Below are 13,029 nucleotides of genomic sequence, written 5' to 3' on the forward strand. Positions count from 1 at the left end.
TTACAATAAATGTATTTATTTGTTGTCTTATTTTAAATGTACTTACCTGCCTTGCCTTGCTGTAATGTTTATTTCTAAAAGGCCTACAGTGATTGTATGACAAGCAATACTGTATTTACTTATTAATTATTATGAATTATTACATGAGAGGCAAAGTAAAATGTATTCTTGAATTTCAAATGGAAAACTTCCTCTTGAGATCCCTGGTATGTAAGCCATGAGTAACCAGAGTCTCACAGGATTCTGAAGGGTTAAGAGTTTCAAACTGGGTTAAGAGTTTCAAACTGGGTACAATTTGCTTTGTGATTCGCAATGGCTATGAGATTCAAATAGCTTATTCCACAACAGGGTCTACAGAACTGTGGCCCGTTATACAGTGGCCTTTTATATGGTGGAATCAGTTACAAGGTGACATTGTTGTGGCTCCCATTGGCCCCATAATGCCATTGAAGTAGCCCTTTTATACTCGCTGAGGCGGAACACAAATAGCACAGTCTTGTAACTATGGCTCCTGACTATATAGTTATAAAGGGCGAACACTGTATATTCATTCTCTCCAAGACATGATGCTGTCTAGTCTGTGAACCCAATTCAATTGCCTTTTACTTAGGAAAACACATTTTCATTTGATTAAGACGTCACCGATAAGGTATCAAAATAAATATATCTCCACATCCACTTTATTGGTTGCATAATTTCATATTGTTTCTAGAACACTATTTCCCAGCTACAAGTTCATTGCAAGGGGCCCTGTGTGCAGGAGCCACGCTGTTCACAGGACATACCCTTCTGCTGTAGTCGGAGGCTGCGCTGCGTTTGCTGAGAGTCGGTGATTTCCCAGGAGTAGAAGGTCGGAGATTATTGGGCACCGTCTGCATCCCTGAGGATTCCAACGCAACAATGCCCCCTCTATTGATGAGATAAAGAAAGGCATAGCGTATTTCTGATCCCTTGTGTTGCAGGATGCATGATGAATGATGTTCAGTAAATAATTCGTTGCACTGCTCAACATTAGATCCAACATGAGGTATCACTGATACCCTACGCAGTCTCTGCTGTGATTAATAATGTGGAAAAAGTAACCCCTGTGTATTCTGTGCTCCTATCAATTGTGTGGCTTTGGGAATCACTTAAAAAGTCCCAGTAGGGGGGGAATGCTTAATTTACAATCAAGTCTAATCCCTCCAGTTTAAAATACAGTGCTAATGATTACTGTTAATTGCGTGTCGAGGTAATACTATAGTCTGTGTCATCTTTCCTTACAACACTTATTGATTTACAGTTTCCATGTGGTTTGGTGTTTAATATTGCCTTACCCCTTTAAGACATCCTTCGTCTGGTAGAGTGATTATATATCAATTGCAGATTACTTCACATAGAGTACTACAGTTAATACATGCCAATCTTAATACAAACAAACGTCTGGGACAGAGCCGATCAAACAAACTGCACTACTTTATATCTCTGCTATTTCACTGCTTTGTGTTGGTATTCAATCAAACGTCCAATCACAGGAGGTCAAGACACCCCAGTAGCAAAAAAAAAAAAAAGTGATTCAGTAGCATTGACAAAGATACTAATCTCTAAAGATTTAGTGGAAATCACTCAAAACAGTAGATTTCCATCTTGTACATGGAAAACAATCAATACTGTCAATTTGAAATGTACAGTTGACCATGTAGTCTATTTAATTGATATAGTGCTAGATTTAAATTATCATTATAGGGCATTTCAGGAATAGATTGGTGATCAGTACATACTAATTTACACAGTGCCTATCTGAGAAATTACTTGCAGACAGATTCTTATAAGGCTCGAATACAGTATGTGGTAATAATGGATTTTAAGGAGGGGTCGATGGTTGCACTCTGGTGTAGCTAATACAGTATACTTCAGAGTTTATACATAATTCTGATGTGAACTGTCTGGAGACCACAGGGCTCTTTAGACTTAAAGCCATCCAGATTAAACCAAGGGACTCTAAAACAACAGGAATACATTGGTTAAAACAACAGTGTTATTTCAAACCCACACCAAGCTGAACTGGGAAAACAGGATAAGAGCAATTAACCGGGATTAAATATAACAGTTACTATCACAAGGGATTATTGTGAACTGAGCCATTAAAAGCAAATTGATTTAAAAAGAGCTGGAGTGTCATGTCAAGTCACGGTTCAATCCAAAATCAGCAGAAAGGCAAAATGTCAATCTCACGGGTGATGGGGAGAAAGCTAGGGAGTGCTGGGGGTCTCGATTCAGACTCTAGCAGATGTGTCTGTATCTGTCATCACAAGACCAGCAAAAACGCCTTCAAGATCTGTCTATCTCTCAGCGAGGGTAAAGACAGAACAGTGCCTCATTCCACCTGGGTGACAATGCAAGAGCCTGTAGCTTTTATTTATCACAAATCTCAGTACCATAAAACCTCCAAGCACCGTGACAAACCTGCCTAACACAAATCCTCTCAAATCATGCTTTTGAAAAACACTGAGGGGACATTGTGCCTTTCTAACTAACCATCACGCACCAGAAATCAGGGTAATGCTAACAGTAATGACTGCCTTATAAAACTTAACTATTCTCCATCACCATCGCAATCCACAAGCACAGACACTGGAGACTCCTCACACACATTCACTTATCGAATCAGTAACTCCAGGAGTATCAGCATAGGTTCTGACCCTAAAAATGCTATTGCTATGAATCTGTTACACTCTGTGAACATTGCTCATGTAATCAATATCACCAATGCTGGACAGTGGTCGTTTGTTAGCTTTTTTTTCTTATCCAAGGTGATTTCTTTCCCCTTTTGTGTGAATTTAAAAGACAGTAGGATGTCGTCACAGTAACCTGTAGACCAGGTTCACCCAAATATTCACCCAAATGAGACTTCAAAGATGCACTGTTCTGTATTTCTCCCATATATTGCTGTTCTGTATCCTGCTGCTAATCGGGCACATTTCATCTAGATTATGGATACAGTTGTAAAGGAATCATAAATATTAATATTCAATAAGAACTATCAGCCTGTGAAAATCCCAGTGGGCATATTTACAGTGAGCACTTAAATATAACACAGATCATTCTATTTTAAATACTAATAAAAAGGTATTCGATAAGGCCTCTGTGCTGGTATTGTTCTCTGTACTCTGAGCGGTGTACAGTGCTCTAAGCTCCATATTTAGGGACCATTTTCAATGCTTTTTACACCTGGTGAAAAAAAAAACTAGGAAGAGAAAACATATGTATTCAACCAAAAAATCCTGTCTTCTTTGACTTGGTAATTTTAAAAGAGATTTTGAATAGGCCATTTCATAAATATTCACAAAGCACTTTACAACAAAGTTTGAACCACTTTTTCTGATGCAAAAAATGTAACTGTTAAAACGTTAAGGAACTAGTAAGAAACAACTAAAGGTGCAGTTATTGTTTGAATTTGTTTTAAAACATTTTTAACAACAATATTTTGTTTTCGTGTTAATTTAGCATGCTAGTAAATGCTTTGTGAATATAGGCCATAATGTTCAGAGATTACGTTACAAATAACAACAAAAAACATTTACAACTTACAGGATACACGTGGTTAATACTGTACCTCTAGGACTGGTTGAAATGCCTGAGATCTGGCTACACAATTTGTACTTGTAAACTAAACTGAGATGTATACATGCATAAATGATGGCATCCTTATTTATCAGGATCTTCCCTGGTAATGTGTCCCTCATTATCCCGTGGTCAAGAGGGTCTTGCCTATGACTTTGCAGGATTCACATTGCCAGCTAATTCGCTTTCTAATCATTGTCAAGAGATGACATTGTTTTCTGTTGGAAATTCCAAGTTGTCATTACCATGGGTGCCTGATCTACATGACGGCCCTCCATAATGAAAGTCATTTCTCTGATTCACTGTGCCTGTCAGACCTAAATTTCAGCTCCGGTAAGTAATCTACACATAAAAGGCGAGCATTTTTCTTATTTTTCATATTTATCTCTGCATCTTTGCTTTTAAAAATGTATAGCAGATTTGAAATTTTGCATATCTGTTTGTCTATTATATGATTGTTTGTTCTCATACTTTTAAATCATACACTTGTTAAAAGGAACAGGCTTCAACATACACAACTCAATACTACAAAGCACTGCACAGTATGTTGAGTAAGTCTTTTTACTTACAAGTAAATTGTGTTTTGAGCAAATTTACTTAAGCAACTGCTCACCGCTGAACTGAACAAAACAGAAAATTACATTTGAAATTAAATTAAGTCAGGTTTAAAAATACATTTACACAAAGGTATCCTAACTACAGCTTAAGTACACTTACTGTAGCTTTGAAAACTAGACCCACTGATGTCTTACCTTACCCTTTAAAAGAAAACCCTCTATTTATCTCATTTTATATTTTTAATTTACAGTGCCCTATCATTTTCTTCTCAATTTGGGTGTCCATCGCCAAACCAATGGCCCTTTTCCATTGTGCAGTTCCACAGCAAACTGTTTCCTCACAGCTTACCTTGAAGAGCGACTTGCTGAATGCGTACTGTGTGCGTCCAGATCCGAAGCTGAGCCAATGCTTCTAGAGTCCTCTGGCTTCGGGTCCAAATTATTCCCATTCCCAAGTGTCAACATACCACCTTTCTTCTCTGCTCTGAACCTATACCGGAGAAAAGAGAAAAAATTGTGACAAATTAAAAGGTACATTTTCACTGGGTGTCTTTGATCCAGAACCGGTTGTACCAAAACAGTTCCAGAGGTTAGAATCCATTTCAGCCAACCAGAACACGTGTTTTACCTTATCCATTTTGTATTAATAACATCATTCACAGTGTACTATGTCAAGCCTCTAGGCTGATCTCTTCATACATAAGTTGTACAGTATATGTACAGTATAGCACCCTTAGCATGTTGGAATATAAAAAAAAAACACATGTGTTTCTTACCCTCTGTGCCTCGAAGCATCTATCACATTTCTTAGGGCATTTCTGGTGGAAGTAGGGGTAACAGGTTTCTCTTGACCATTCTGATCCGGCTGTGCTTTCAGGTTCACCTTTTCAGCTTTGCTTTTACCTGAAACCCCAGAAGAAGAATACATCAGCACCCGGGAGGAAATAACTTGCACAACCAAACCATAATGCACAATGGTCAGCCAGCAAATTTCACACGCAAGTTAAAACTTTGTGAACAGAGCCCTTTAACACACACTTAATTTAAAGCGTCTATTTGTAGATTGTGTTGAAAACAGGTGAATAAAACCCCTCTTTAAGAACAGCCCAGAAGATCTTTATAAAACAGAAACTTGTTCACTCATTATTCATCAAAACAATCTTTTAATCAGGTGTTTCATGAACAGGGCCATGCAGGTTACAAATCTGCAAATTTGAATTGTGATGAACTGCGACTACAATGAAATGCTGCGTCTGCCACGTTCAGTTGAGATCTGAAAGCTTGCCTCACCTCTATATGAGTAGCAAACCCTAGTGATTCAGTCTTGCATTTTTCTATTACGGAGGGTAAAATTTCAGCAGAGCACTGCTTGATAATTATAGACAACATGGCAATATTCTAGGGGGTTCAAACACAATCTGCAATGCAGTATACAGACGAAATTCAATATCAAGAGCAATATAATCTAGGCAGAAAGTAAAGAGGCTTAGAATGATCATGTTGCCATTCCAAGGAGAGGGGCATCTTGGTCTAAATGAACATTGAAATTTTTTAATCGCCTTTACCTGTGGTTTTATGTACATAGTGTGTTGTCTATTTATTTAGAACTGTGCACAATTTTGAAGAACAATAAAACATTTTAAAGGTTAGGGTTAAGCAGGAGAGTAAATAGGCAGTGAATGCATGTTCCACCAACTACAACTATAACTAATCAGAATTGTAAGTAAACAAACATTTTATCCAGTGTCTTCTTCAGTGTACTAAATGGACAATGTATTACAATTTGGAAATGTATTGTGATTTTGTCAAGAGTAATTTAACAACAGCATTTCTAACTAGTACTAGTTGCTCAATTGAAAATCACAGTTGAAACTCCCTGGTTAAAGAGATTTTTTTTTTCCCCAAACAAACAGGATTTTCTTGTCCTGACCATTGACCTCAGTCTGTCCTGAACTGACATTTCAATACAAAATGGAACTGCACCAAACCCATTTGCTGCTTGATGGTAATTTCTAAATAAAGGAAGAATACTTATTGGCTTAAGAATGGTTTACTGTTGATAAGCATGGTCTTAGAAAAATACATATTTAAATTCCACTCTCGCCTTCGACTTTGCTTTAGCCTCATTCTTTGTAGTTCAACCTCATTTTTAATTCAATTATGCTGTTTTTTTTTTGTTTTTTTTTGCTTTTGCTCTGTTGTGATCGCTCTCCTTCCTTGCTGAATCTCTAGAGTTTAAATATGCCACTCATGAAACCTGCAGTGGAGATCACCCCTCCCCTTTAATTTTTGGTGTTTTTCTAGAAATTCTATAAATGATTATCGCCTTTAATTCCTTAAGTGAAGTAAGGGGAGAAAATCTGCAGCAGAGTCTCTTCTTCTGAATGGCCTACAGAGTCGTTACTTCTGAGAACGATATCGTGATTTGTGCAATCTTGGATACAGAAATGCCTGTCAGAGTGCCTACAATCAACCTTCTATCAAAGTCTGTCAGATCTTCTGTCCCTGCACGGTAATAACTGGATGGGGATTTGCATACATTTTCCGTGCATCAATTCTTTCTTGTTTTCTCCAGTGTTCTGTCGATGTGTTTTTATGTACACATACTGTAAATGTTGTGCCCATGTAGTCTCATTCACATTAATGGTGAAGTACTGGTATGTCATAACAAAGTAACAGCTCTCTAAAGGCCTGGTTACACAGGCGACTTTTGTCGATGGCAACAAAGGGATGACAGCTGTTACCAGTGATGCGTCTCCCACTAGGAGGACGATGTTCTATTTTTCAGGCGACACAAGGGCAACATTTTCAATACCAGCCAATCATATTTGATAGTAGTGTCACACAATATTAAAATGACGATGTGGACGCATGATTTGGAAGCGAAGCTAATAGATTTCTGGGACGATTGCTGACGTTGTGTTTTGTGGAATTCTAAATGAAAATTCCATACCGCGGAATGTGTCACCTGTGTCAAGGTAACTCAATGTTAGAGCCAGGCACTCCCCAGCTAGGACAACTTGTCTCGTTCCTGTACTCTGCTTCTCAATAAGGGGCAAAGCCCTCTCTTGCAGCTCATTGAATGAAGCTGGATTCATTCTCAACCATGTCTGAAAACTTACGACATCCTCTCTCTGAAGCTCCATCATTACATTATTATAGCACCCCAACTCTTCACGTTTCCTAACCCAGCCCAAACCCCAAACTTTATTTTTTCTACTCTTCCTCATCTAACATTACAGCGGCAGCATGTTGACGTCTTGTGACAGAAACGTGCATTATGATTGGTTTGCATTACGTTGTTGCCTGTGTGTTGCCATCTCGTCTACTGCATGCTTGTCTCTCGTGTGACCACCGCAAACTGCAAGGCAACATGCAGGCAACAAATGTGTTCCTCTTGTTACCGTCAACAAAACTAGCCCGTGTGACCAGGCCTTAAACTCCACAAAACCCATTCCATGATCCCCAAACCCAGAAGTTAATTCTGCTCACCTGGTGGGGCCCTAGCGATGGACTGCTTCACCACTTCACTCCCCTGGCTGTTCCCCTTCATGAACCGCTTCGATCTCTCCTCGTAGAACCACTCCCCAGTCACCACCCTCAGCTGCCTGGAGAGCAAAGGGAATTCAGACTCCAAGGAGAATGCACAGCACTCTTTTGGAGCATGCAGAAACCAAACTGATTAACGCAGTATTCCTGGCTTATTGATCTCTGTATTGCTCTGTAGTTACAATACAAAGGTCAAATTAATGGTGTTGATCAGAACACACCACTGCAAACACCTGTCCTGTTTTTATTGAGTAGCGGAGTTCCGAAAATAGTGTTACATGTCCCCATGTGTTGCTACAAATGTTTAAATAATGTACCTGTCATTTTTCTTTTTATTGTTAACAAATCTTTACACTTATAACTTTAAAATCAGTTTCAAACCTCTTTTCAAAACGGCCACTCTAGTGCACTGGAGTTTGAGATCTGCCCTCTAAAATCACTGCAGAAGAGTGATTAAAAAACAAAACAAAAAAAAAAAACATAAACAACAAATTCTCTGTCTTTTCTTTTCCGTACCACATCATGGATCGTTGCTGCTGTGGTACCTGTTTGACAATGTGGGCAATTATCCTTACACTATCAGTGCACTAGAGCGGCCATTTTAAAAAGAGCTTTAAAACATACTTTAGTTATAAGTGTAAAAAATCGTCAGGATGTTAACAATAAAAAGAAAAATTACAGGCATGTTATTTAAACAGCTGTAGCAACAAGTGGGAACGTGTAACGCTGTATTTTTCGGAACCCCTCTACTTACTCTTTATGTTCATAGCAAAAACCTAGAATGGCTCAAACTGCGATTCAATGGGACTCCTATATCCATCCCTTATGTACACTATCCTGGCACACAGTTCTCCTGTTACAAACATCAACATTAAATCCTGATCAGTTAGAAATGGAAATGGATCTATTTAAAATATATCTCTAAAGTAAGCAGAAGTTTCTATCTTCCATGTAGTGCCTCAGAACTAAAGGAACTGCATATATTAAATAAAGCAGCCATAAAGACTCTGTACAGTTATTATATAAATTCACTGCACTTAGTTAAACTGTAGTCACTGGGAGAAGCCCACACAATCGGGGCTTTCAGAACTACAAGCCAAACTGAAACTGCATTTGCATTTTAATTAACAAACAGCATGAACTACAATAGAAAAGTCTTTACACTATAGCTAAGTAAAGAAATAATCATATTTATATAATCTGTATAGCGGATGCTAAAACCAGATAAGTTTAGTTTTTAAAGCAACATTGAATGAGACATGAAGGCTATAATCTAAGTGGCATACTGTATGGATCAATAAAACAGATCTTGCAAAGGAAACAATTTGTTGCTGGGCTGTTCGAAGACACTCACACCTTTTTTTTGTGACACTGAACAAGGTACTATAGCTAGGTGTACTGTGAGACAAAAATGCAAGTAAATGTTTGGATTTCAAAGAAGTGTTGATTCAATAGGGCTGAGTCATACCGAAGTCTCAGTATTATTCTCCATATAAGACTGCTTCTTTTCAACACAAGGATACTACTGAAGTAAAATGCAATCAGTAACAGAATTTTAAATAATGTGCTCCATTGTGACTTATTCACAATACTTTTGGTATTTCATTTTGTTTTAATGTTTTGACAAAGTTCATGTTTTTAACATGCATACTGCAAAGACAATGGGCCCTATTTTCCACAGTGCTGTGATGTAAAGCATGACTTGTTCTGTTAAATTAAATGTATTTCCACATTGGATGTGCCTTAAACAAGGACGCATAACTGAAACGAAGAGGCATTTTCAACACAGGGGGGAGTGGAAAATCCAGCCTGAAACCTTTCAAGATAGCAAATATGAAACGCTAGCCATTGCTCAGAAGTTGAAAACAGCTACAAAACTCTACAGTATGCAGTGTGCTGTCTTTAGAAGTAAGTAGCTTCAAATGTCACTTTAACTGCTTTTTCTTACATTTCCTTTACAATTCTATGTTGCTTTTGTAATGGGCAGAGTTGTGTGGCACACTGCCATTACGGATTCTTTCCCCTGGTGGTGAGATGCGATGAGTTTGCTTTAGCCTCATTCTTTGTAGTTCAACCTCATTTTTAATTCAATTATTCTGTTTTTTTTTTTTTTTTTTTTTTGCTTTTGCTCTGTTGTGATCGCTCTCCTTCCTTGCTGAATCTCTTGAGAGTTTAAATATGCCACTCATGAAACCTGCAGTGGAGATCACCCCTCCCCTTTAATTTTTGGTGTTTTTCTAGAAATTCTATAAATGATTATCGCCTTTAATTCCTTAAGTGAAGTAAGGGGAGAAAATCTGCAGCAGAGTCTCTTCTTCTGAATGGCCTACAGAGTCGTTACTTCTGAGAACGATATCGTGATTTGTGCAATCTTGGATACAGAAATGCCTGTCAGAGTGCCTACAATCAACCTTCTATCAAAGTCTGTCAGATCTTCTGTCCCTGCACGGTAATAACTGGATGGGGATTTGCATACATTTTCCGTGCATCAATTCTTTCTTGTTTTCTCCAGTGTTCTGTCGATCACGTCAGCCAGGTTCTCCAGGGCCCACTAATATGATTGGTCTAAATCCTATTGAAAATCTAAGGAACACAGTCGCACTTTGATCCACAACTCACTGGTTTAGAAACGCAGGCTCCCAAAGGGACCTTCCAAGAGAAAAAAGCTGTTGCTCCCACAATTCATTTATACAGTTGTGAAGAAACTGTGTTATGTGTTGCAGGGCATAAAGTCCATTCGGACTGATTTACTCTAAGGTTCTGCCTCCTCCTCAGCTCCTTTTATATTAAAATGATGAAAGTGCAGCTAAAGAGCAATTCATTGCAACTAGGGACGGAAAAGACTTGGAGTTTAAACATTTGAAAAACATTTAAAATGATTCCTAAAGATTTAACATATTAGAACTATGAAGACAGCTGTAGTGTTTATGTTGTTTAGTAAATATTTATTGAAAATGTGTTTTTATGTACACATACTGTAAATGTTGTGCCCATGTAGTCTCATTCACATTAATGGTGAAGTACTGGTATGTCATAACAAAGTAACAGCTCTCTAAAGGCCTGGTTACACAGGCGACTTTTGTCGATGGCAACAAAGGGATGACAGCTGTTACCAGTGATGCGTCTCCCACTAGGAGGACGATGTTCTATTTTTCAGGCGACACAAGGGCAACATTTTCAATACCAGCCAATCATACTTGAGTTTGAAAGCTCTAAAACCACGAATGCAGACGAGCCCGGCATTTCTATGTAGTGGTTAAGACTTTCACTTGCGATTTGTGTGGGGTCGCCAGTTCACTCCCAGCCTGCACTCTGTTACATTTATCCGGCCTTGACCTTGCCTAGAGATGCTGGTGCTAAATAGACTTCCTCATTACTTTCAAACCATGTGATAATATGACTTTCAACTCTGCCACCCACACTTACTCTCTCCCAATCTATACAGACTCACCCCTTTATGAAGCTTATCCCAATATTCATACAAAAAGCCATACCTCCACCTCTTGTTAGAAACATATTAACACATTTTGACTTTCAAATAGGAAAACAAGCATTTGACAACTGTTGTTCAGGTTCCCACACATTGGAGCTATTTAGAGTAACGAAGTTTGTTCTTGCAGCTAGTGCAAGCGACTATGCAAAAGAGCCCAGCTCGCCAGCATGTGGATATAGAGCTCTTAAACTCATCTCACAGACAGGGGTCGGAATCCATAACGGCCTGTTACACTTGTGCTGGAAATGACTTTGCCTCCTTTCCATGCTTCCCCCCTCCTTGTCTGTCCATGAGACTTACGAGATTTTAGCGCAGATGGTGCACTTCCACGTGCTGTTCGCCAAAACTACGCGGCATTCCTTGCACACTCGGAGCTGGCACTCCTCACACACCTCCCCTCTGTCGAAGATGAGGCCCAGGCTCTTCTGGCAGCGGACGCACACCCGATCGCTCTGCTGCTGGTGCTTGTGCCACCTGGTCCCGCCCTTCCTGCGGATCTCCAGCAACTCGTTCTTCAGCTTCCTGTGAAAAACAGGAAAACAAAAACACAGGTCAAAACCTTTGTGAATGTAATGCTATGTTTTCCATCTGCCACCGGGATTGGCATTGACTTTCATCAGCAGCAGATCACAATCAAATCAATTTCAGCTGGAACTCAATAGCTTGATACATACAGGTGATCTCTGACTTTTGTGTAATGTCCATATTGTAGATTGTAGACTGCAGATGAAACCAACAGCAGTCCAGTTTGATATTGGAACAAGATGAGATTAAGTTTTACAGAATGGCTTCATGGCATAGATGAACATTGTAAGGTACTGACAGGTATTACCCTTGAACTTATTGGTCAAGTGTTATAACCTGTGACTGAAATCAAAATACAAATGCATAAGATGTAATCCTCACTGTCATCTTGCCATAAAAAATACACAGTGGCAAACAATATGGAGATATGAGGAGCCATTAGCTTCTAGACACGGTAGAAGCAGAAATTTTTAAGAGTTTGAAAGGGACGTGACAGTGAAAGTCAGACTAGTCACGACACCTGCAACTGTATGAGGGAAATCAGGGATCATTGTGCCATGCAATTTGAAGAGATAGAGGGGAGTAGGACAGCATTAGTATGCACCAAAACAGTGCACAGGGAAACATATTGAATGTATTGACACACAGTGAGGCACTCTGACTAAAGCTCATAAACAGGTCATGCAACAGACTATAAATTAAGTGCACACTTATCTTTCAAGAGGTTAGTGAAATGCTTCCCCACATGGTTCCCGTGTTTCATTTGGACTGGGGAAAATAAATTTGCAATGAATGCCTTTGATGTCATCAGAGCTCCCAATCAGGGGCATTTAATGTCAGGGGATCTGCAGGTTATTTGCAAGTAATAAAGATGAGTCTACTTTATTATCTCAGTGATCAAGATTCTACATAAATTGCACTTGTGAAACTGAAATTGCCATTGTTCCTAAAACATTATTGTACTAAACAACACTATAGAGCTTAGACAAGTGTGGGTTTTAAAGTGAAGTTTTTTTTCAATCCACTGAGATTTTAAACATCTTAGTGAAGAAAGTTTAATTTCCATAAGACAAAGCATTACTTAGATTATAAAATGTTAATACAAAAATAACTCCAACCATGTTAACTTGTCTTAGGTGTCATTTCAATATACATAGGTGACTGATGCTCGCTGTGCAAGCAGAAAGAGAAAGGATGGTGTTACAGCATGCAGTGAATTCAAAACAATATTCATCAGGGCGCCGAACAGGTCCAGGATGCTTTGGAAGACACTCAGGTTTGTCCCCAGAAAACACAGGATGC

At 38.8% G+C, this 13,029-nt stretch overlaps 1 protein-coding gene across 2 annotated transcripts in view; it reads right to left on the reverse strand.

Moving 5' to 3' along the window:
- Positions 1–13,029, reverse strand: part of LOC121327872 (synaptotagmin-like protein 5) — a 73,587-nt gene that overhangs the window by 14,109 nt on the left and 46,449 nt on the right. For both annotated transcript variants that reach the window (XM_041272165.1, XM_041272164.1), the window contains exons 3-7: positions 11,503–11,724; positions 7,653–7,768; positions 4,937–5,063; positions 4,510–4,650; positions 786–909 (exon numbers count right to left, since the gene is read on the reverse strand). In XM_041272165.1, the coding sequence (XP_041128099.1) occupies positions 786–909; positions 4,510–4,650; positions 4,937–5,063; positions 7,653–7,768; positions 11,503–11,724 (730 nt within the window). The remainder of the gene's footprint in view (positions 1–785; positions 910–4,509; positions 4,651–4,936; positions 5,064–7,652; positions 7,769–11,502; positions 11,725–13,029) is intronic.

The sequence above is a fragment of the Polyodon spathula genome, chromosome 15 (assembly GCF_017654505.1).
Source record: "Polyodon spathula isolate WHYD16114869_AA chromosome 15, ASM1765450v1, whole genome shotgun sequence".
NCBI lineage: Eukaryota > Metazoa > Chordata > Actinopteri > Acipenseriformes > Polyodontidae > Polyodon > Polyodon spathula.